Source organism: Rhineura floridana, chromosome 7, assembly GCF_030035675.1.
Source record: "Rhineura floridana isolate rRhiFlo1 chromosome 7, rRhiFlo1.hap2, whole genome shotgun sequence".
Taxonomy (NCBI): domain Eukaryota; kingdom Metazoa; phylum Chordata; class Lepidosauria; order Squamata; family Rhineuridae; genus Rhineura; species Rhineura floridana.
The window spans coordinates 140,087,336-140,112,879 of NC_084486.1; the positions used below are offsets into that span (position 1 = coordinate 140,087,336).

General features: G+C 42.6%; 1 protein-coding gene across 3 annotated transcripts in view; it reads right to left on the reverse strand.

Moving 5' to 3' along the window:
* The window catches only part of PEX5L (peroxisomal biogenesis factor 5 like), a 94,861-nt gene extending 71,154 nt beyond the window's left edge, over positions 1-23,707 (reverse strand). For 2 of the 3 annotated variants that reach the window (XM_061634513.1, XM_061634512.1), the window contains exons 1-2: positions 23,624-23,707; positions 13,082-13,193 (exon numbers count right to left, since the gene is read on the reverse strand). In XM_061634513.1, the coding sequence (XP_061490497.1) occupies positions 13,082-13,193; positions 23,624-23,692 (181 nt within the window). In that variant the 5' untranslated portion in view covers positions 23,693-23,707. Of the gene's footprint in view, positions 1-13,081; positions 13,194-23,611 lie in introns of all 3 variants that reach the window. The other variant, XM_061634511.1, reaches the window with a different exon arrangement.
* Positions 23,708-25,544: the final 1,837 nt, after the last annotated feature.

The following is a 25,544-nucleotide window of genomic DNA, read 5'->3' on the forward strand; positions in this document are numbered from 1 at the left end:
AAGCAGTGGTGTCACTAGGGTTGGTGTCATCCGGTGCGGCCCGCAGTGCCTTCTCTCTGAGACTGTGAGTGATTGCGTGCGCGCAGCGCGTGTGTGGCCTCTAGGAGTGCACGGCCAAACAACAGGGCCCGGGAGCGCGATGCCGCCTCGCTGACGCCACTTCCACCTTCTAACCGGTGCACCACGCGAAGGCTCTTGTTGGTGCCTAGGCGGTGCCTGGGGGGGGTGGCTCTGGGTGTCACCCCAGTCTGGTGGTGTCACCCGGTGCGGCCCACACCTGCCGCACCACCCTAGTGACGACCCTGCCCTGAAGGTTGACATCATGGCCCATTTGTTTACTTGTGGACCCAATCAAAAGGAAAGGGCAAGCGGAGGCTGTTGCCCTTTGTGCTTCCTTCTGACATTGCTTGGAGAAGGCAGGTGAACAGGCAGCAATGGCAAGGAGGAGTTGCTGGCCCAGGGGGCTCTGGGGCTCAGCAATTAGATCCCTGTTGAGGGTATGGGCCTCAGCAAGTGCCCGATGATACTGACCCCTGACGCTGGCCCTGGTTATCGAGCAGTTTCCTCTGCACTTAGTGTGTGTTTGCATATCAAAAATTAGTAGGAGAGTGGATTGGCTTTCAGAATGAATTGGAAAATATATTTGTAAAACACTGCAATGTTAAGGAGACTCAGGGGTTCATTAAAATACATTTATTAGATTCCAAATTAAAATAAAAATGATTCTGAGCATTATGTTTAATTAAATCTTACTTTTTCCACATATTGTTTTAGGGGAATGCATTAATCAGGGATGCAGATATAGATAATCAGCCAGCATGAATGACAGAATTGGTGCATTTCACAGTTTGAGTTCATGCATGTTTTAATCTTGGATTTCCCTATCTCTTTCTCAAGGATTGTTTGTGTTTCTTTTATACATTTGTTTTATTTAATTTTTTTAAAACAACAGCAACAACTTGGAAATCGTTGGGCATAATCGAGTTAAATTTAATCACTCTTAAGTCACAATTATTTCAGTGGAAGTGTTTAAAGTATGTGGTTAACTTGCTGTTGAAATCCGCGAGACCTACACATGCTTAACTTGGGCTGGTGTTTCCTTTTGTGTTGAACTAGAAGGGTTGTAGTTCAATGATAAAGCATCTGTTTTGCAAGGGAAAGGTACCAGGCTCAATCCCTGGCATCTCCAGGTAGGGATGGGAGACCCCACTGCCTGAGATCCTTGAGAACTCCTGCCAATCAGTGCAGACCAGTGGTTCCTCAACCTTTCCCCCCACAGATCTTGAAAATTGCTGACACTATTGGTGGACCACTAATGATTTTTTTCTGCCTATTGTAGCAAGTGTAATGCACTGCGCTAGATTATTTTTAGCTGTGTCTGTATTGCTTCTTTCATTTCGTACGTATATTGTACAACACAGACCTGAACTTACAAGATCTGAACAGGGTGGTTCATGACAGATGCTATTGGAGGTCCCTGTTTCATAGGGTCGTCATAAGTCATAATCGACTTGAAGGCACATAACAACAATAAATTGTATAACAATTTATACAATAAATAGCATTTAGCATCTGTGTTGGAATTGCTTTTTAAGAAGCTTTTTTTTTTTAAAAAAAGGTGTTTTTAAAGATGTTTTGTTTTAATATGTTTTAATATATTTTAATGTCTGTTTTTATTATGTTTTAGAGTGTTTTGGATACTCTGCTCATAATTGGGTGTTAGAACAAATTAAACCAGAACTATCACTAGATGCTAAAATGATGAATCTGAGGTTATCATACTTTGGACACATCATGAGAAGACCTGATTCACTAGAAAAGACAATACTGTAATGCTGGGGAAAAGCAGAAGGGTGTAGAAAAAGAGGAAGGCCAAACAAGAGATGGATTGATTCCATAAAGGAAACCAAAGACCTGAACTTACAAGATCTGAACAGGGTGGCTCACGACAGATGCTCTTGGAGGTCACTGATTCATAGGGTCGCCATAAGTCCTAATCAACTTGAAGGCACATAACAACAAGAAGAGTGTTTTGGTGTTTTTGTTTGCTGCCCTGGGCTCCTACTGGGAGGAAGGGCGAGATATAATAATAATAATAATAATAATAATAATAATAATAATAATAAAAATAAAATTGAATTCTGTGGAATATAAATTGTATACAATAAAATACAATATACCAAATTAAAGCAATAAAATACAATTAAAATCAATATGAATATTTGATCTGGACATGCCACAGACACCTGAATGAAGCTGGCAGACTAATGGTTGTCCATGGACCATGGTTTGGGAACCCCAGTGGAGACAATACACAGTTAGATGGATCAAAGGTCTGACTCAGTATAAGGCACCTTCCTATGTTGCTGTGTAACCTCTGTGGTCTCAGTTTCAGGATATGCCAAATTCTGTTTGTCATTTAAGGGCATACTTGACGCCAGACCGTTTTTGTTTTATCCGTTGTGGTATGTCCGCTAGCAGGACATTCAGTTCACAAAAAACTTCACGCCCTGCCCATTTTGTGAACACCAATATCCCAATCCAACAAGGGGGATCTGAGAACATGTAACCCAATGTAGGTGCAGACATGCACGAGCATCCATAACACAATGCTCACCTAGTCCCATGAAAACAAGTGGATGCATCTTGTGACACAGATGACAATTTGCATTCCCCCTATCTGGAGCTGTTACTTGTTGCACATGACTATCTGTACATAACTAGAGCAGAACTGAAGCCAACTGCTGAGATCTTAAGCACAATCACAGGGATGCAAGCCTCAGTGGGGCTGGTTTCTAAGCATATTTCTAAGTAAGCATCAACAGAGACAAATGTGGTAGGGCAGAGACACCCTCCTGACACCGGTGGTTTGGCTGCTAGGGCAGGGTGACGGTGAGGCTGTGGCTGCAAAGGTGTACTAGCAGAGCACCAGACTGGTCTTGCTGGTGCACCTTTGCAGCCCTACCTTTGTCAGTCCCCCTGCCCATCCAGGTAAGCAGCAGTGATGCTGGTGTCAGGAGGGCAGCTCTGCCCCACCACACACATCACTGGTGATAAAACATGTATTTAAGATTGTAGTGGTAGTCCTCAATCTAGGGGTAGAGACACACTTACTGTTCTGCCGGTTCCAGTGCATCTCCACCTCTCTTTTCTGAAAATGGGGGCATACAATGCTATTCAAATTCCAGAGCTTGGAAAAGTTACTTTTTTGAACTACAACTCCCATCAGCCCCAGCCAGCATGGTGCTGGCTGGGGCTGATGGGAGATGTAGTTCAAAAAAGTAACTTTTCCAAGCTCTGTCAAATTCTGCCCCTTTTTATTCTAAAACCTGGTCAGATCAGTTCCAGTGTGGGGTTTTTTGTTTTTTGTTTAAATCAGCTTCAGACAGATTTTGCAACTGATTGGTAGATCAACACATTTGCCTTCCAGGTGTGGCCAATGGAAACACTTTGCTGCAGGCTCAGGCAGAAACAGTGACTGACCCGACTCCTTGCTGTGGGCGTTCCTGAAAGGTCTGAAGACAGCAGTGGGGAAAGAAGGTGTGTCCAGCAGAGGGCAGAGTCGCTTCAAAACGCAGCCAGAAAAACCATTCTTGCTGCATTCTAAGTGACTAGTGTGCCCGAAGCCTAGCTCTAATAATGTACAAGTAGTCCAGTAGGAACATGTAAAAAAGGCTCTATATTTTTCTTATAGTAACTAGTTTCATAGTGCTTGGTAACTAATTTATTTGTACTTATTATGTACTAGTAAGCAGGGCTGTGGAGTCGGAGTTGGAGTCGTGGAGTCAGGAGCAATTTTGGGTGGAGTCGGAGTTGGAGTCGGTAGAAATGAACCAATTCCGACTCCGCCCATTTGTAAATGGCAAATGTATATTAACTATGAATCCAGAGCTTGGAAAAGTTACTTTTTTAAACTACAATTCCCATCAGCCCCAGGGATTGGGCTCATGGGAGTTGTAGTTCAAAAAAGTAACTTTTCCAAGCTCTGGATTCACATGGTGGTGATGAAATGCCTTGTGCTGCCATTTTACTACAGTAAATATGTTATTACTAGTTAATATACATTTGCCATTTACGAAGGAGTCGGAGTCGGACAGTAGAAAAATAGAGGAGTCGGAGTCGAAGGTCTGGCATACTAACTCCACAGCCCTGCTAGTAACTAATTTATTTGTACTTAGTTGTACTATTGTCTACATGAACAACAGTCATTTAGACAGATTATTGCAATGTCTTCCATTCTGGTCATTTTGTCCACCTTTTTAGGGTACTTTTAACATATTTAAAAAATAATTTTATTTTATCTGATTCAAGAAGGAGGAGCTGCATGTGACAGCAGCTTCTCCACATGGATTCAATTTCTAGATCTTGAATTGTTGGCACCCATTGGATCCAGGTGCTCATCCACATTCTGTGGAACATTTGCACAGGAGTGATCCAGCAGGAGGTGCTTTCTGTTTAAACACACGTGCAAAGCCTGTGCCCCCTCCCAAATGAAATGAAAGAACAGCACCCAGCCTTAGCTAAACATGTGGCATTGTGGCAGTAAGGGACAATGGATTAAGCAGCAAAACGTTCAAGCTGTTTGAAAGAGATGTAGAACTGTAGGCACAAGATAAAGGCCATTCCACACATAACAGTTTTAGGTGTACAACTAAGAGCCAAACCAGACCCGATGCTAGAGATCCATGATTGGATCTCTAAACACCTGCATTACTAAAACATCTGCACTGGCTGTCTGGGCCAGGTTCAGGGTTCTTGTGTTGATATACAAAGCTCTAAGCAACTCTAGTTCAAGATAACTTAAGGACTGCCTGAGTTCTTATATCCCAGCTCGTTCATCCAGAGGAGTGTGTTACAGAGGCCTGGCTGGCCTCAACCAGAAGTCAGGCATTTAGTTTTGCCAGTCCCACACTGTGGAACACTCTTCCAGCAGAGATTCAGCAGGCATCCTCACTCTTGAAGACTTTTTTATGCCGGCAGGCCTATGCAGCTGTTTAAAATGTTTTTATTTATAGTAGCTAGTCATTTTAATGGTTGTTTGGTCTTGTTTTTGTGGTGTTGTTGTGCACCACCCTGATGTTGTGTGAGAGGGTAAATGCTTTTTACAAACAAACAAACAAATAAATAAATAAATAAATGTTGTGATCTCTCGTGTTTTTTGTTTTGCTAATACGTTCTGAAGATTAGGGACCCTGTCCCCAGTCGTTGGGAGGAGGGTTTACATCAGTAAAACGATGTGAAATGAAAGGATTAAATGCCCCTTCCTATTGCAAATTAGTAAAAAGGAAAAAACCATGAACCATCTCAATTACAGATGCCCTGTGCCATGTCTGGTTTGACCCTCAGGTGTGACCTTTTAGGCATATACTTAAAAGTGTAAAATCTGACTAGGACGAATACGTTTTCCTTAAAAATTGAATTCATTAGAGAGCTGCAATGGTCTGCAACTTCCTGCTTAGTACAGTCTTTGTGGCAAACAAAGATTCATCTCTACGCAATGTATGATATGGCCCTTAGGGTTATATGTGTAGCCTTGTTGAGGTGTCGCTGAGAATATTTGGAAAGGGGACCAGAGGCTGAGCACACTAGTCCCACCCCAAAAGTCTTGTCCCTGTCAGCTGCAGCCTTGGAGTTTCACACATTAGGGAAAAGATCTGAAGGGGGATTCTGTGTGCATTGGGTGAAGGAACCTAGAATCCTCCCTGTGATCAGGATGCCTGACTGCATAGGGTTCCCATTGCAGGGAAGATGCTATGTGTATTCACTTCAGCATGCAAAAAACCAAAAACCACCCTCTTCAGACCTTCCTGCTCAATGCATGAAGTTCAGGGGTGGAGCCAGAAGGACTGGGACACTGGGGGCAGAAGTAGCATGCTCAGTCCTGCTCCTCGTCCCCATATTCTTTGAATGCATGGGGCAATAACAGTTGAATAGGGCTTGTGTGATTCTATATTCCAATTTATCCCAGTCTCTTAGGGCTGCCTAAAGCATTTGTTTCTGTAAGTGCAATCCTTAAGAACTTTGTCATTTGTTTAGAATGGTTAGATGCCGGCTTGTATAATGTCAATTTCATTGTGGAGATTTGCATTCAGGGGGAAAAAATGAATCAAGGTTTACACAAGACATAAGTGGGGAGTGCCAGTGACACCCATGTCACCATTTGAAGATTGCTGTTCTGTGCACAATTACTGGGAACAAAGTCCCATTTGGGATTTATTTCTCGGTAGACATGCGCAGGATTGCACTTGAAAGACAACAATGATGAAAGTCTTAAGGTCTGTGTGGATCAAAACACCACTCTCTTGGCTTCAATGTCATTTAGATAAATGAAGCTGCATGGTATTTATTTATTTATTTATTTATTTTGCTGACATTCTGAGGGTGCTCCCCTACCAGCTTTGCTGATGCTATGAGTTTATTGCCTCCCTGCTCAGCTTTAAAGTGTTTGAACATCTGTGTCAGGGTGGCTTAGCTAAGTTGGCATGTACATGGTTCATAAGAAGATTTAGAAAAACTCATGAAAGGCATCAACAGTTATTAAGTAGAAAAGAGGATATAAAGGTCATATTCAGGATGTCCCCAAACCTCTGGGACTAAGAAAAACTGGGAGTGACTGACAGAGGATGGAAGATGTTATAATGTCTCATGGCATCTCCTTCCATTTTGTTAAAAATAAAAATAAATTAGTGGGCTGATGGATCTGTGCTGTAGCAGTCAGAGCTGCAACTCAGGAATCCCTCATTTTTAGAGTAATGTTGGTATTGCCTATATATTGAAAATACAAATATCTGTTTCCCCAGTGATAGCCGTGAGAACAGGTCAATGAGTCATACCCCAAATGCATGTTAATAATAATAATAATAATAATAATAATAATAAATTTATATCCCGCCCTTCCTGCCAGTAGAAGCCCAGGTCAGCAGACAAAAACACTAAAAATACTATAAAACATCATAAAAACAGACATTAAAGATATTAAAACAAAACATCTTTTTTTAAAAAAAGCTTTAAAAACACCTTTAAAAGAAATTCCAACACAGATGCAGACTGGGAGAAGGCCTCTATTTAAAAGGCTTGTTGAAAGAGGAAGGTCTATAACACAGAAACAGTGATAGGCTTGATAATCAAATTCCCTCAAAAGCACTCAGGCAAACATCTCACCTGGACAAAAAAGGAGAAGCCATAGCTCTGCAGGTCCCAGATTCATTACTTGGCAACACCAGTTAAAAGGCCTGTTCCTGGGGGGGGGGGACAGCTGCAGCATAAGGGGGACTGAAGAAGACCTGCACTGGGAGTATTTGAGTATCTGAGCATCTGGGTGCTTGCTGCTTGCTCCTCTCGGTTGCTGTCTCTCAAGACAGCTGAAGTCCCTGGTAAGTGCTGGACTTGGATCCCCTGCCTGATCCTTGCTCCACAGAGAGGCTGCAGTTAATCCTGCAGCCTCTTGCGTCAGCTCCTGGCTGGGTCAGGGGGCATAAAAGCCCAGCTGCTCTTGGGGAGCCCCTTGGGGAGATGTTGTTGGACCACAATTCCCATCTTTCCTGACCATTGGCAATGCTGGCTGAGGCTGATGGGAGTTGTGGTCGAACAACATCTGGTGGCCCACTAGAGGGCGAGGGCACTACCCTCTTTCTTTCTTTCTTTCTTTCTTTCTTTCTTTCTTTCTTTCTTTCTTTCTTTCTTTCTTTCTTTCTTTCTCTTTTCCCTAACCAATCTGGAGGAGATTGGTAGTGGGAAGGGCATGTGGCTCGTGTGTAGTTCCTGTGAAGGGTGAGAGCCTGTGCAGTGAACTGAATGATAGGAGAAAGTTGCCAGATGCCTTCAGAGTGAGAGTCTGTAACTGGCAGAAGGCTGGCCCTACCTGAGTGTGAGACAGAGGGGGAGTAGATGTGCCCTGTGTGAAAAAAATTGAGTGGGTTTTACTGTTCCTAATTCTCGCAGAGGCCTACTGGGATAATTGGCTCAGGTAGGTTTTGTTGGTAGGCTCGTGATGGGTCCATATCAGGTGTTTAGGAGGAGTCTTAGTAAGGAGTGACAGGGGTGATGCCACCCCAATTTTGGTGATCACGGGTAGAGGGAAGTATAGCCATGGAGAGGTGGTGAATTATCATACAAGACTAGGTCAAGGCTATCTATGCCTTGTTCCTCCCTCCCATTCCTCTCATGGATGGATTCTTCATTGCTCATCTGTTGTGCCCACTGGCCTGTGTGTGTTGTTGTTTAATGCCAGATCGGTACACAATAAGACCACATTCATCTATTAATGTGATCGTGGATGAAGGTGCCGATTTGGTGTGCATTACCAAGACCTGGGTGGGTGAGCTGGGAGGAGTTGATCTGACCTAGCTTTGCCCACCTGGATACTCAGAGTAACATCAGCACAGCTTCTCTGACTGAGCTGGCGGTGGCCATCTTGGCTGTGGTATTGGAGGAGCCCAGAACGATAGTCCTGACTGATTTCAATGTCCATCCTGAGGCTGCCTCTAGTGTCCAGCCTTGGGACTTCATGGCCTCCATGACGACCATAGGGCTGTCTCAAGTTGTCACTGGCCCAACGCATAGGGCAGGCACACCCTCAACTTGGTTTTTGCTCCAGATGGAGGAAGGAGTGGTCTGGAGATGGGTGGGTTGGTGTCACCCCATTGTCATGATCACACCACTTCCTGGTGAAGTTTAGACTTATGGCTCTGATCCTTCCCTGCAGGGGTGGTGGAAAGATAAAGACAGTCCGCCCCTGGAGATAATGGAATCCACAGGATTCTTGAATGCCCTGGGGGAGTTCCCAGTAGATAGAGCAGGTGACCCTGGTGAATGGTCCCTTTTCATGCTGTGGAACAGCAAGGCACATCAGGCTCTTGACATGGTTGCCCCCGAGCACCCTCTCTGGCATTGTGGAGCCCAGTTTGCACCTTGGTACACCAGTGAGCTAAGGGCAATGAAACAGTCTGGACAATGGCTAGAGCGCAAGTGGCGAAAGACGTGCTGTGAGGCTGATCGGGCACGAGTAAAACATCATAACTGTGCCTACTGTGTGGTGGCGAGGGCGGCGAAGAAGGCCCACTTCTCTGCCTCCATCAAATCCTCAAGTAGCCGTCCAGTGGAACTTTTCCGTATCATCAGGGGTCTGTTGACATCAACTCCAGGAAATGGAGGTTTAGACCCTTCAGAGGCTCACTCTGAATTGTTTGCAAGGCACTTTGAAGGTAAAATTGCTCGCCTCCGTAGCAGTCTTGATGCCCCATCCACATCTACTGTAGTCCCCAATGAGGTGTCCATTCAAAGTCTGCTGCAACTTCTTGGGAACAGTTTCAGTTGATGGGCCTGATGACGTAGACAAAGTGCTTGCGATGATACGGCAAGCAACGTGTCCTCTCGACCATTGCCCTTCTTGGCTTATTAAAGCTTGCTGAGGGGGTTTGACTGAGTGGATCCAGGGTGTGGTCAACGCATCATTGCAGGAGGGAGTGGTTCCAGCCACCCTGAAAGAGGCGGTGAGCTGACCTGAAAAAGCCCACCCTGGACCCATTGCTCTGTGACAATTACGGACCTGTCACAAATACCTCCTTTTTAGGGAAGGTGATTGAGAGGGTTATGGTGCAGCAATTGAAAGTACTCTTGGATGAAACAGATCTTGACCCATCCAGTCTGGGTTCAGGCCTGGTTATGGGACTGAATAGGCCTTGGTCACCCTTATGGATGACCTTTATTGGGAGAAGGACAGGGGGAGTGTGGCCCTGTTATTCTTACTTGATCTCTCAGCGGCTTTTGATACCAATGACAATGATATCCTTCTGGGCCGACTTGGTGAGATGGGTACTGGAGACACTGTTTTACAGTGATTCCGATCCTGTTTCCAGGGTCATTTTCAGAAAATAGCATTGGGTGATTGTCTTTCTGTCCCCTGGCAGTTGTGCTGTGGGGTGCAGTAGGGTACCATCTTGTCCCCCATGCTGTTTAACATCTATATGAAGCCCTTGGGGGTGGTCATCAGGAGATTTGGGGTGTCAGCAGTACGCTGACGATACCCAGCTCTATTTCTCTGTAACATCTGAATTGGGAGAGGCTGTGCAAGCCCTGGACCGCTGCCTGGACTTGGTGGGGGGCTGGATGAAGGCCAATAAACTGAGTCTGAATCCTAGCAAGATGGAGGTGTTGTGGGATGGTGGTTCTGAGTTCAGATAATTGGTCAGTTGCCTGCTTTGGATGGGGTCGTACTCCCTCTGAAAGAGCAGGTCCGTAGTCTGCAGGTGCTGCTGGATCTATCTTTGTCACTAGAGGCCCAGGTGACCTCAGTGGCTAGGAGTGTCTTTTACCAGCTTTGGCTGTGGATGTTTCTGGACTGGGATAGCCTGACCACTGTTGTCCATGCACTGGTAAACTCCAGGATGGATTGCTGTAATGCACTCTATGTGGGGCTGCCCTTGAGGTTGGTCCGGAAACTGCAGCTGGTGCAAAATGCGGCTGCGAGACTGCTCACTGGGGCAGGGTATTGCCAACATGTCACCCCGCTGCTGAAAGATCTGCACTGGCTGCCCATTTGCTACCAGGACAAGTTCAAGGTTCTTTTTGGTGTACAAAGCCCTATACAGCTTGGGACCAGGATACCTGAAAGACCATCTTATCCCTTATATGCCCAGTCGATCACTGCGCTCTGCAAGTGAGGGCCTCCTGCAGGTACCATCGTATCAGGAGGTTCGTTCTGCACAACATAGGAAATTGACCTTTAGTGTGGTGGCACCTACCCTGTGGAATTCCTTCCCTTTAAATATTAGACAGGCGCCATCTCTGCTATCTTTTCAGCACCCATTGAAAACCTTCCTCTTTCAACAAGCCTTTTAAGTTGTGACCTTATCCCAGTCTGCATCTGTATTGGAAATGCTTTTTAAGATGTTTTTAACCTTTTTTTAAAGATGTCTTCAAAGCTTTTTTAAAGATGTTTTGTTTTAATGTATTTTAAAGTCTGTTTTTATGATGTTTTAAAGTTTTTTAGCGCTTTTGTTTGCTGCCCTGGGCTCCTGCTGGGAGGAAGGGCGGGATATAAATCAAATAATGAATGAATGAATGAATGAAGAGGTAGTAAGAGACACAAAAGGCCTCTGCCAGAGACCCTGGAGGAACACTGCTAGTCAGAGCACGAAATATTTTGCTAGATGGCAAATGGTCTGGCCTGGTATAAGGCAGCCTCCTATGTTTCTACCAGACCAGTGGTGGATGGTGCCCATTGGGACTGGGAGGGCGGAAGGCAGGGAGGCCAACAGCTGGTGGAGCCAGAGCCAATGGCAGGCAGAGTCAACTAATTCTACTTTTCCCTCTTCCTCTCCTGTTAATTGTGCAAGGGCAACAGCGAGACTAAGGAGGAGGAAGCTGACAGGCACTGCCTGGACTTGTCATAAGTAAGAAGGCAGGCAAGTGGGGCCTAGCTGAGGGTAGGCTGTTAGTGGGGCATTTGCCCTAATGGACCAGCCTCTGCTGGTACCAGAATGAGATAAATGAGGATTAAAAACTTTACTGAGACCCATATTAAGAGCATAGCAAGCTGCCTTCTACCAAATCGCACCATTGGTACAACTAGCTCAGTATTGCCTACATTGGATGTCAGAGGTTCTCCAGCATTTCACACAGCCCTATCTGAAAATGCCGGAAATGGATGGATGGATGGATGGATGGATGGATGGATGGATGGATGGATGATTTGATTTATATCCCGCCCTTTCTCCCAGCAGGAGCCCAGGGCGGCAAACAAAAGCACTAAAAACACTTTAAAACATCATGAAAACAGACTTTAAAATATATTAAAATAAAACATCTTTAAAAACATTTTTTAAGAAAAGCTTTCAAAACATCTTTAAAAAAAGGTTAAAAACGTTTTTTTAAAAAAGGTTTAAAAACATATTAAAAAGCAATTCCAACACAGACACAAACTGGGATTGAAGCTAGGACCTTCTGCATGCAAATCAAGTGCTCTGCCATTCCCTCCTCTGGCAGTGAACTTTCTGGTCTGAACATTACGTTTTCTTTTTCCAGGCTGGCCCTGACATCTTGATGTGGGCAGGAGACAAGCAACCCTATGTAAATGTTCTGATTGTGCAGTCCTCAAGGTTGTGTTTCTCAGATCTTGTCCTTCCCCAGTGTCTACTTTGAATTCTTGAAAGCAGCAGTGAATTTTTTACTTAGCGTAAGAACTGTCTTCCTAGATCAGACAAATAAAGCATTCAGCCCAGAATATCGTCTCCAAGAGAAGCCAATAAAAGCTGTTCCGGGAGAAGTGTTCAATCGCACAAAGTAGTCTTCTAATACTTATAGACATCCTAAGAGTGATGACTTGCCCCTCAATTGATGTACTTCAACCATCTTAGTGAAAATCCATTGACATTCCTAACCATCACACATTTTTCTCGAGACCATTTATTGAGCCCAGCTGAATTGCGCACTAGCAGATTTTTCAAACACTCTGAAAACAAGGCAACATTTTTTATGCGGAATCATTTCTTCACTGAGGGAGATAAAGTGGATTTGGAGGTGAGGATGAACCAACAGGCACTTGGAAGCTGGCAGAACAAGATGGAGTAACAGTAGGCATATCTAGACATGGGAAGGAGAATAGTAAGATCAAAGACACGAGGATACAGATAATAACAGGAGAATGGTGGAAGGATGGGTATCAGGTGAAAGGTACAGAAAAGCTCAAAACAGGTAAAAAGAGAGCTGTAAATCTTCCTCATTTTTCCTCTTCAAGGGTAGTTTAATGAGCAGTTGATGGAGAACTGGTGGCTTCCCAGAGGTTGTGGGGCTACAACTCTTGTCATGCCTGACCATTGGCCACACTGATTGGGGCTGATGGGAGTCCCAACAACATCTGGAGCACCACTGGTTTCCCCATCTCTAAATTAAGCCATCAGTCTCTCAAGTTTTTCTTTGTTGGCATGTGTGTGTGCGTGTGCATTTGCATCTGTTTCTATTAGAGTTGTGCTCGTAACTCTCCACTTAATGAGCTTCTGAAGGCTGGTGGAAACAGCCGAATGTTTGACAACATCCAAAAATTGCTTTGCAGATGTACGAAAGTAGTGGAACATTCAGTTACCTGCTGTATTTGATGTCACAGGTCTTGCGATGGCTTCTGATTTGGTTTCGCAAAGAAAGTCATCGATGGAGGGGCTCAGGAGGGGTCTGCTTTCTTGCTGCTCATTCACCAGCTAGTGACAGAAAAGCAAAAGGGGATGTGTGTATTTTGTGCGTGTGGCCCCTCTCAAATGTCTCAACTACGCATGAGAAGTTTTTAAAAGCACACAACAAAATGGACAAAGCAATTGGGTGTGAGGCAGCAAATAAAAATAGACACCATTAAGCAATAACTACACTCAACTTTAGATTTCAGAGTAGGATGATATTATCCTCTTTTGGACGATAAGCTTAAATTCAGATTTCAATATACATGATTTTTGATCAAATTAATCCAGGATAATTAGGCTACAGCTTCAGTTGCTAGCAGATACAATTTTGTATTTACTTGTTGCTTTCTACTTGTTGACTAGTTAGTGTGATTAACATGCTCTTAGGTCTAGATCAGCCCTCTTCACCTGGTGCCCTCCAGCTGTTGTTAGACCACACAACTCCCATCAGCCTCAGCCAGCATGGCCAAGGAGGGCTCCAGGTTGGAGAAAGCTGGTCTGGAATAAGAGAGAAGCTTCAGGAAATCCTCCAACTCATGCTAGAGAGGTAAAAGAAGAAGTAGTTTATATCCACACCACACATTTAAAGCATTCTTACACCACTTTCAGTGCCATGGCTTCCCCAAGAGAATCTTGGAAACTGTAGTTTGTTAAAGGTGCTGGGAACTGTAGCTCTGGGAGGGGTCTCCTAACAACTCTAAGCACCCTTAATGAGTGACAGTTCCCAAGATTCTTTGGGGGAAGCCATGACTGTTTCAAGTGGTTTCATAGTGCTTCAAATGTATGGCGTGCATGTGACCACAGGGTGAGAGATGCTCCTGTGGCTTTCCTCCATGCAATTTGGCTGTACAATTGCCTAAGTCGAAGGAGTCCAATGTGGACTTTGAGAACATTTGGGGAAGTCCAAGAGATCTGCTAAAGGCCAGTGACCAACCAATGGAGATGAGCAGGGTCAAGCCTGACTAATGGCTGGAGGGAGAGTGGGGTGTGAACCAACCCCATGGACGAGGAAGTGAATCCCAGCACCACAATCCAGCAAAGAGTTGGGGATGCAATCCATATGAGTTAAAAAGTCCTGCAGAGCAACCCGCCTCCCATGCACGTGTATCCTGCCAAAAAGACGGTAAGTGATGTCAACTGTAACAGTGCCCATCTTCTAGTTGGTGGGCAGGGGCTGATCCCAGATACCCCTTTCCCCTCCTCCAGATCAGGTCTGGCAAATCCGTTTACAAGTTTTCCATGGACTGGGTAAGTAGGACACCTCCAATAGCTATCACAGACATAAGTAAAGCCCTAATGGATCAGGCCAAAGGCCCATCTGGCATCCTGTTCTCACAGCAGCCAACCAGATGCCCATGGGAAGCCCAAAAGTCATACAGTGCCATAATCAGTTACGCTTTTGAGACCAATGGGGGAGTTCCAACAAGCTTTGGTATCACTCCTGTGCCTGCCTGCATTTACATCTCACATGCTATGGCTATATGTACACCTGTTGGCAAGTGATGGCACATCCTTTTTGCAAAATGTTCCTTCTCAGCTTCTTCCACTCCCCCCACCCCTGCTTGCTTTCATCCTGCTTTCTTCTTTCCTCTCCCATTTCTATGTTCTTTCTTTAAGCATTGAGCTCTTAAATGAGTGCATAAGTAGGTAAATATAAAGATATAGATATAAATTGTATGCTTCTCCATCTATCTTGGAAAGGCATCACCAGACAGATGTAGACAGTCCAATTTTTTTTTTTTTATTTATTATACTTGTATACCGCCCCATAGCCGAAGCTCTCTGGGCGGTTTACAGTAACTAAAAACAAATACAATTCAAGATACATCTTTTAAAAAACAATTTAAAACACAATTTTAAATTTTAAAACAATATAAAACACATGCTAAAATGTCTGGGAGAAGAGGAAAGTCTTGGCCTGGCGCCAAAAAGATAACAGTGTTGGCGCCAGGTGCACCTCGTCAGGGAGATCATTCCATAATTTGGGGGCCACCACTGAGAAGGCCCTCTCCCTTGTTGCCATTTTCTGAGCTTCCCTCGGAGTAGGCACCCGGAGGAGGGCCTTTGATCTTGAACGCAGTGTACGGGTGGGTTCATATTGGGAGAGGCATTCCATCAGGTATTGTGGTCCCAAGCCTTGTAAGGTTTTATAGGTCAAAACCAGCACCTTGAATCGAGCTCGGAAACAAAGGCAGACAGTGCAAGTGGGCCAGAATCGGTTTTATATGTTCAGTCCGCCTGGTCCCTGTTACCAATCTGGCAGCTGCACTTTGCACAAGCTGCAGTTTCCGAACCGTCTTCAAAGGCAGCCCCACGTAAAGTGCATTGCAGTAATCTAATTTAGAGGTTACCAGAGCAATTGTGATTAACTATTGACTATTAACTGATTAACTATTAATAGACACTTGGATTAGGGATGTGCTAGAATTCTGCCCAATTTGGATTTGGTACCACATTTTCCATTAATTCATTTATTCTCTTTTGTTGCAGATCGGATTTTTATGTAGTGATGTTTTGCAGCTATTTTTGAAAATGGATTTTTTTAAAACCAAAAAATCTACCTCTAACATATTGATATTAACAACAATAACTCTATTAATATTTCCTTTCATTTATCAATATTACCTTTCAAAATATCAACATTTCCTTTCAAATTATCAATATTTCCTTTAAATGTATTGATATTTCCTTCAAAATATCGATATTAATATCAATATTTTTTGCAAGAAAAAAAAACAGATGGGGAAAAGCAGTGGCTAGAGAACAAAAAATAAACTCAAACTGATACTGGCAGGTTAGGCCGACGGAATGCTTTTGAACTAGCACTGGCCAACGGATCCCATTCCTAACCTAGTTCATAATCCTAAATTTATCCGAGAATAATGGTGCAGTTTTTAGCTTCTAAAAGAAAGACTGTATTCAAGTTGTGGGAAGGATATATTAGATATGACACAAGTCTTATGTGTATGTACATCAGAGAAAGAAATCAGTTTAAGAACCATTCATTTTCCTGGGAAAGCCTGAGAACTATAGTTCTGAGAGAGGGGCTATGGACATCTAATTCTGAGCACATTCACAAAACTAGCTGCCAAGACCACCTTGTCAGCTGGTATGGACTAATTAGAAGGCATTAATGGGTTTTAGAAGAGCTGTCTCAATTATTGCTTTTGTATGTCTGATTTTTGCATGCTTTTCTATCACCACTGATGTGTTTATTTTGTTTGTAATGTTTGAAAATTCAATAAAAAGTTATTAATTAAAAAAAAATGTGAAGGATGCTTTCTCCGCACCCCGGAGTTTTTCAGTCCTCTCTGCCTTGCGGGCTGGTGAAGCAGATGTCATGAGCTTTGCTATTTCGTTTTTGTTACAACAGACCAATACAGGCACACATCTAGAATTTTAACACGATTCAGACTTTACCAGAATGGTTTGGGATCTATCTAAGGGGCAGTTACAGCCATACTGCAGTGATTGCATAGCTTTTGCCCACGCAGCTGCAGCATCTGCCTGAGCCTATGGCCTAGCGGTCTGTAGGGATGCAAGGATCTGTCCATTTCGGTTCCCTCAGTTTCTCACTTTTCCAATCTTGAATTCAGTTCTCCACATTTCCACAGCAATTTGCATTTTTTTAAAAAAAAATCCTCATGAAAATTCTCCAGCATTTTAGTGCAAATTTCTTCGAGTAAATTCATTTGCGTATGTAGTTTTGACGAATGCCCATTTTTGCAAGCAGTTTCTCCTAATATCATGATTTTTTGTATGTTATTGTCACTAATAGGTTCATTTTAACACACACTTCCCCTAACATATGCATTTTTGTAAACATTGGTTGGTTGGAGGACTGCATCACAAAAGTCAGATAAGCATGACTTTCCGAGGGTGGCTTCATTTCGGTTCTCATATTGCTTTGGAAAGTGCAAACTTGATACATTTGGCTTTATATGCAAGCTGAATTGAATTTCTCCCCCATCCCTAGTGGTCAGTGTTAAAAATTAGGCACCCCCACCTGTCCCTCCTTCCTCTGCCTCCCCTCTCCTGCTTGGGAAGCAGTAGATAGTAAGAGCTTTCCTGGGCAACTCCCTATTTTGTCAGGTCCTTCGGCTCCCCGTGAGCTGTGGTGCTCCAACAGTGGAAACAAACTTCTAATGTGGAATTCTATTATATCCTCCTAAATCGAACATTGCCAGAGCAGAAGCGACCACCCTGCACGCATATAAGGAATGCATCGATTCCAAGTGGGTGCAATTGCTGTGAATCCATGATCCTCAGTTGCTTACAGGCAGGTCAGGAGAGCATAAAAGATTGCCCAGGTCCAAAGACTCTGTGAATGGCAATGGTACAGTAGCTCCGGCATGTGTTTGCATCCTCATGGGCTTCCCTATCTCTTTTGAGGCATGGACAGCCCCATGTTCATCCCATTGTGCAGAATGAGCGCATGGGGATTGCTGTGCATGCGTATTATGTCCTTCTCTAAGCTAAAATGCCCTAATATAATACGTTTTTCATTCCAGGCACAGGTAGAGATGTTCCATGCTCTTTCCTAGTTGGCTTTGAATGAACAAATTTGTAGTTTGTTTTTGATGAACAGTTCAGACAATAGGTTCACCACATGCAATATTCAGTCTGGGTTGGGAATAACAGGGACAAAGATCATGTGACTTGTACTTCTCTCCCCCCCTTTTCCAACCACCATCTTCTTGTACTTTAAATCCCATTTTCCCCCTACTTCCTATAGGCTGGAGAGAGGCAACTGCTTTTTTCAGAGTTTTAAAAGTGGGGATACAATAGAGGCCTCACTTTCCATGATGCACCCCCCCATTTCTTTTACCCCAGTTAAATAGTTTTTAGAACCAAGATTACAATGTGCAACACAGTTTCACCTGAAAAATAGTGGCTAAGTATGCACATGATTGGCAGACTCTCTAAAAAACAAACAAACTATGGTTTGTTCAAAGCCTGGCACCAGTACCTGGCGCACACAATCACCTGCTGAGGCAATGGTGCCTGATAGCACCCCTCTGCAATGATTCCTGTCCTGGCCCTATTGCACTGAAGGCAGTGATGAGCCAACATTTAACATTTCCCACAGAATGATGCTATGCTGGGCAAACCAGGGTAACTCTGGTATATCCAAGGCTACCTCTGGTGCAGAATACTGCGGTGGTAGTGAGTGGTGCCCCTTATTGGGTGTATATCACACTTGTGCTAAGGGATCTGCACTGGCTACCTATTAGCAACCAAATCAGCTTTAAGGCTGGGGATACTCTGGCAGAAATCATATGCATCCTGCTAAAAATAAATAAAAGATTTAACAACACCTAACTTACAAATTGTTTCTGATTATCTAATGATTGTAACGGCTTAAGAGTTCTTACGGACTAATAAAGCTCTACTGGCAGTTGCTCAGGGATGATTTTGCAAGTTGCTTACAAATCTATGTTGCTTAGGTTTATATAGGAGCATAGAGATGCTGCCGTTCAGTGCAGACAATACTGAGCTATATGGACCATTGGTCTCGGTGTAAGGCTGCTTCCTATATCCTATGTTTCTATGTACACTCAAAAAGCAGGCCAGGGTAAGCGTCCTCTTTCCTGCTTCTTTAAAAAACCAAATCTGCATGGCTGGAAACAAAATAACTCTTAGGAGCCAGCAGCAGATTTTGAAGTGCCAACCTTTGCACAAGGCTTGTAAAATATCTTTAAATTCACCATCTGTGCCACTCTAAGAGCTCGTTCACACATATAATTGATTTCTGTCTATTTGACAACTGACATTGGCATGTGTAAGCTGACTCCACTGAGGAGATATGAAAGTCTGATCTGTTATACCTGTGATGGTCCAGTCTCACATATAGGTGTTCATTATATGATGCTCCAGCTTAGGCTGATGCATCAGCTAGGACCTTTCATGGACAGAGATAGCCTGGCCACATCTTTCCACGTTCCAACAGCACATCCTCTTTGGATGACAGCAATGAGTTATACGTGGGCTTACCCTTAAAGACAGCCCCCAAACTTCACCTTTACTACAAAATTCAGAGGAAAAAAAAGGGGGGGGAAGGAAAATCTGAATTTGCTTCGTATTTCAAGGGAAGACTGAAAATTTCATCAAGTTCACCTATCTTCACAAGATGCCAAATATCCACCCCACACTTTTGTGCAGTGATGGTCCCACAAATGTGTGTGCATAAGAGAGATATTTGGCTCAGCTTAAGATTTAACCTTAAAACCATGATGGACTATCTTCTCCCATATGAACCCATCAGTTACTAAGATGCTCCTCAGAGACCTTTCTTTGGTCTTCAGAGGTGAGGAAGGTCGTGGCTTATGACAGGGCCATCTCAGTTATGGCACCCTGACTTGGGATGCTCACCTCTAGGAGTCTCACCTAGTGTTGTCCATGATGTCCTTTTGGTGCCAGGTGAAGGCATCTTTATTTGTCCATTTGTTTTAGATGTTGATATTTATAGAACATTTTAGCTTTGCTCATCTGTATTTGTGTGGTTACTGATGGATTTTTTAAATGTATTTTACCATTGTTTCAGTCTTTATTATTTTAGCTTTTCTGAGAGGCCTTACTTGAAGAATGGGATAAACATTTCTTAAATAAATAAATAATAATAATAATCAAGGTACATTTAAAAACCAAACGTGGCTTAAGCTGATCCATAAGGGCAGGGCCATACTGACTTGCTCTACAACTAACAGTTACTTATTTTTGTCCAATATAAGCAGTTGCTGTAGCACACATATATAATAGACTTTTATTGTGGTGCTTTTAATTATTACAAAGTTTCTAAAGCAATGAAATTCTTGACAGATGGTATTTGTGATCTGATCTGACTTCTAAAATCTGTCAGCAGCCATTCTGCAACAGGTGGAAATACCTATTTGAAATCCTGTCACTTACTATGTTCTTACTGTTGAACTTCTGTCTTACAGCTGCTGAGTCTTTTTTGTTCTAATTGTGTGCAGAAATCAAAATCAGCACACTAAAGTAGATGGTAGATGATCCTGTGTTGGGCAGACAGTTGGGATTAAATGGCTGTTCTTCCAGTTCTATAATTCAATTTACACCGGGGATCCGGAATCTGTGGCCCTCCAGATTTTGTTGAACTACAACTCCATCATCCCATTTGCCATGCTTGTTGGGACTGGTGAGAGCTGTAGTCCAACAACATATAGAGAGCTACAGGTTAATCCATGATTTATACGACACCTCTGTAGCATGGGAAAAAAAGGTTTCCCGTGGACCACCTCGAACCCAAGATCTGCTGGGAAGAGCAGAGTTTGGAATAGGTGGATCTCTGGTTGAGCCAGCTGAGCCTGGGCTAAGCTGGCCAAAGTCTCTCATCCCAATTCTTCTGGAGATACAGCAGCATAAGTCCTCCATCCCAGCTCATCTAGGGTTCATCCAGCCAAAGCTGGGGTAAGTCCCAAAAAAGGGATGTTCCATGGGAGTGGCGGGGCCAGAATGGAGGTGGGACAGGGCAGGGGGAGACTGACCCCTATTCCAAATTTTGTGCAGCTCGGTCACATGACCTAGCAACCTAGCAGAAGTTACACTGGCAAAAAGGGTGGGGTAAAGTTGCACTCTATTTTAAAGGCTTGTTTGCTGGCTTGGGCTGGCTCAACTGGCACTAGCCAGGCTCCTGGACGGAGTTTGGAATAGGGAAAGTTACACTAGTACAATTTACCCTAGCATAAATTATGCTGGCTTTCTACAGTTTGGATTGCTCTGCCCATCACTTGGGTTGCTTGGTTACTTCCCTAGTCTGCAACAACAACTCCAAAGGGGGCATGCTGGCACAGGAAATAGTCCCAAGGTTAACCCATATGGTTGTACATATTACCAATGCAACACAGGAGTCTAGCAACAGGAAAGCATTTTTGTTTTGTTTTGGTGGATTCCATGCTGCAGAGGGAATGTACAAACTGGGCCCAAATCTTGCCATTTTCCCTGCAGTATTACGTTATGCCAGACAAATGTTCTCAATGAAAGGTGCACATGGTCAGGCTAAGGCATCATAAAGCAGCAAGACATTTATATAACAGGTATGCAAGGGAGAAAGGCAACATGAGCCTACTGCAAATGTGGACACACGCAGAGTGGAGATGGTTATTGAAAATACTCACTCATCCACTTGATTTTGCCTTCTCTTGGCTTTGTGTAGCCAACTGGTGCATAACAAGGATGAAGTCAACTTGTACACAATGAAGAAAAAAGGGGTACACAGACTAACAGAGACACACCATTTTACTTTGAAGAGCTGTATCACAAACGATTTCTGGTGGATTGTTACAGATGACAACCAATACAAATGGGGCACAAAACACATTATGAATCAGGTGTCTCAACATGTATGATTCATAAACTGGTGTATGTAAAATCCAAATAGGATGTAACAAGCAAAAGCATCCCATTCACCCAATCATGTCCTGGAATAGAGATGCTTCACAGGATATCTTTTCTACATGGATACATCCATGCACAGTTGGATGTAAGGAGACTGTTCATGCGTCTATTTTCCCATGTGTATGGGTGTGTGGGGATTACAATTGGCAATGGATTCCCAAGGCACAATCTTCACACATCAGATATACACTATTCAGCCTAATCCATGTAGGAAAACTGTGCTGTGTAATGCAGTGTGACCACAGGACATTTTGAGTTTCTGTATATATAATGCAGCATTGCAGACTTGTCAGAGCAATAAAGAGAAAGTCATTTTAAGATATAGGATAATGTTGGCAGTTATTAATGATATGAACTGAGTGAATCATTGACATATAATCTGGACAATCAGTTCTGAGCTGGCCTCTTGTACTTATCGGTTTATCAAATAAATCAACCAGTATTTACAGAACAGTAGGACTGTGGAAATAAGAAGGAAATGAGTTAGGAATTTAATACAGATACATTTTAAAACAATTGATAACCAGGGGGCATCAGTCCTCCTGCTCACTATATGGCTAGTATGCTTAAAATCATATGTTTTGTTATAAGCACCACTGAACTGTCACTTATATCCTAAACTTATTTGCTTAATTCAGTGGGGCTTACTTCCAAGTAAAGAATTGTTGAGTACTGTAACAAGTTCTTGTTTTAAAAATGTTTTCCCATTCATCTCCCCAAAAAACATTATTAATGTGGAGTATAGGGCACATTTATATGCTCATATGACCAGAATCATGTCCTAAATCAAAATAGCTAATTATCACAGTTTTATCCAATTCATGTTTAATAGCGTAATTTACACTATTCCTTGTCTGGATGTAATGCTTAACTATGGTTTATGTCCAAACTTTAAACTATGGTTCATCTTAACTATAGTTTATTACAACAACCATAGTTTGAAGTTGGTTCGTTTTAGTAATCCATACTTCAGACTAAGCACAGTTTGTCTGAGTTCAGATGTAACACTAAACTGTGGTTAGATAAAAAGAGAAGTTAAAGCTTCCAATCACTTCCTCACACTTGTTCCACAGGAGGAGAGGGGAAAACTGACAAGCCTAAAGCTCATTCATGTAACATAAAACCATTACATCACAATGAGACAAAAATCTCATCTATTGACCACAGCTAGAACAAAGGCAGTCAATTTCAGCAAAGCAGGTTTTTTTATTGGATTGGGGGGGTTTTTTGCTTTTGTTTTACAGAAAACGCTTTTATCTTTATTGTTTCAAACCATGGGTATGTATCCTGACATTTACCAATTTAACAATGATGAGAACTGCCACAGTTATGTCGTTTGAAACCACCCTTTCACATATAATTTCAGCAGTGTGGGTGCTGCCATCTGGTTAGGTGCGGATTGAATAGGAATCGGCTTTGCCTATGTGGATGCATCATTCACACGCAGTCAGCTGCTGCAGGGGATCATGCCACAGCAGATTTCACACTGCTGCAACTACATGAGAAGGGGCTCGAAACAAAATGAGGGACAGCAAGCATTTATATATACTATGTTATGTAAGTATGTACAGCATGAATCACAGTCGACAGTTTCAATCAGGTTCAGATATGCTCCTGGTAACTGACATATGCACACCGTGGTTCTGTAAATCATTTTACTTAGATAATCTGTCATTTTTTTTAACGTCCCAAACTCTAATGCACCAGATCATGAAGCACATGCGACTTCTCTCTTTCTCTGCATAACATTATATACATTGCATTGGGGTTTTCTAAGGGACCAAGCTGAAGTTGATTTGCTAAAGCTAAAAAGGCATCAGCTGCAATATTAACTATTGAAAAACAATAGCTTTTTTTAGTACACTGTCAAAGTAATTTGGGATGAAAAGTGGCCATACTTAAATATCCCCCATCCCGGCACTTTTTCATCTTAGGAAACATTTGACTCCAAGAACAGAAATCATTCTTGGCTAATTGTCGCTCTCCATGAAAATCAACATATGTCAGCTTCCTCCTTGGATTCCTACCATTCTGCCCACCTGTGATTTCATAGTAAGGAGGGGCTTTTCCTCGGCAGACTCCTCCCTCGGTATCTCCTTCATCACCATGGCAACAGCCTTATCTGCCGCCCTAGAGCCTTTCCCCTATAACAGTGAAATCAACAATGACTCGTGTCAGGAGGAAACTTAGTAGCCTGTTACAAATATAGAAATAATGTATTATTATTAATTATTGTCATCGATCCCCTAAAAAAAAGCCCAGGTGGTAAGTGGAGGAAAAGCAAATTTCTGTCACTTTAAACAAAACTGCTAATTTTGTAATTTAAAGAACAATAACTACAGAGTTGATAACCGTGAAAACATTATTATGAAAAGGAAGATATATATGTATATATGATGCCCAATACTACCCTCTTACTTCATGACAGCCATTCAATATCATATCATCAAAAGCCACAGGACTTGTGTGTTTTTCCTCCAACCTCCATGTATAATCCAGTATATAATGACAGGTTTATTTAAATATGTAGCCTTGCAATGGTCTGCAACTTCAAAATGTTTCCCAGAATTAGTTCAGGGCAGCTACCAGACTAAACTACAAATCAACAATCCCCCAGTTTGAATCTTGCCTCAACCATGAACTTACTAGATAGCCATAGGCATAGCATGCCTCAGACTTTAAGTCTGTAATCCTATCATCTATAATATGGGAATAATATTAACCTACTTTACAGGGTTGAGGTAAGGATGACAAGATAACGTATACTAAGGTTTCTGAATAGTCTAAAGCACTGTATGAGTGCTAAGCATTTTTTATTAATTGAATGGCTGGATCTTGCAGTATTAGCAAGATTATACACTGAAGCTAGAGCCATAGGATTGGGCATCATGTGCGATATTAATTATGTTAAAGCAACCAGCATAAACAACTTTTCTAGCTTTCATTTGCAAATGACATCATGCTGAACTCTTTCCTTGTTGGTAGTTTCGGGGGCAATTGAGAGAGCCTGTAACAATGCATTATCATGTTCATAATCTCATCCAGAAGCTACTTTACTCCACAGATCGCTGATGTTCTTAGGAGACAAAACATCAATCTCATGGGAAGTCACCATGTAACAAAAGCTTTCAAACAGCAAGGCTATCATTTGATTATTATAATAACTGAGTGAACGGCATGGTGAGCTAAAAATTCCTGCTGAGGCAGAAGCTGCCTCTGAACTTTGAATGATTAAAAAGCATAAAGTTGTAGTTAACAGTTGAGAGACAATTAAAGGTGTCCAAACAGAATTTCAAGAAAAATCTCTTTGAGAACCAAAAGGAAATAAAATCACATTTCTTTGAGGAAAGGCTTCTTGTCCCTAGAGAATTGACTGAGTTCTCCATATGATACAAAAGCAAGACACAAGAAAAACATCCATTGCTTTAAAAAAGTAATTATAAAATAAAATAGAATTTTAAAGTTAAGCATGTCAGGAGATGAAGAGTGCTTTGGGAAAGACTAAATCCCAAATTCTCAAGAGTAAAAAGCTTCTTAAAACTCCCATTGGTTTTACCATCCCAATGCAATTGGGGTCCAGCCTTATTCATACATGAATGTCTATTTTTAAAAGCGGGGGAAGGGGGAGAATTTCTTCCAAGAAATGTATAATTTCAGTTTAAAATATAAAAAAATATGGTAAATTCACTCAGATAAGCATTGCAGAGTTGACACTCTGTCATCTGGCTATCCACACATTTACAAAGAAACATCTGAGCAATAAGCACTCTATTACAAAGCAGTACTATAGATTTCGAGTCAGTTCTGATATAGCATTATAGGAAAGTTTTACTTTTTCTGGTGTACCTTCAAATGTATATCTATGGCATCCAGAATGTGCCAGTTTGGGCATGTGTGATCCCCTCCTCAATTTTATTTTATAATTTGGTGTTCTCCTGATCAAAGGTACTTTTTTATACA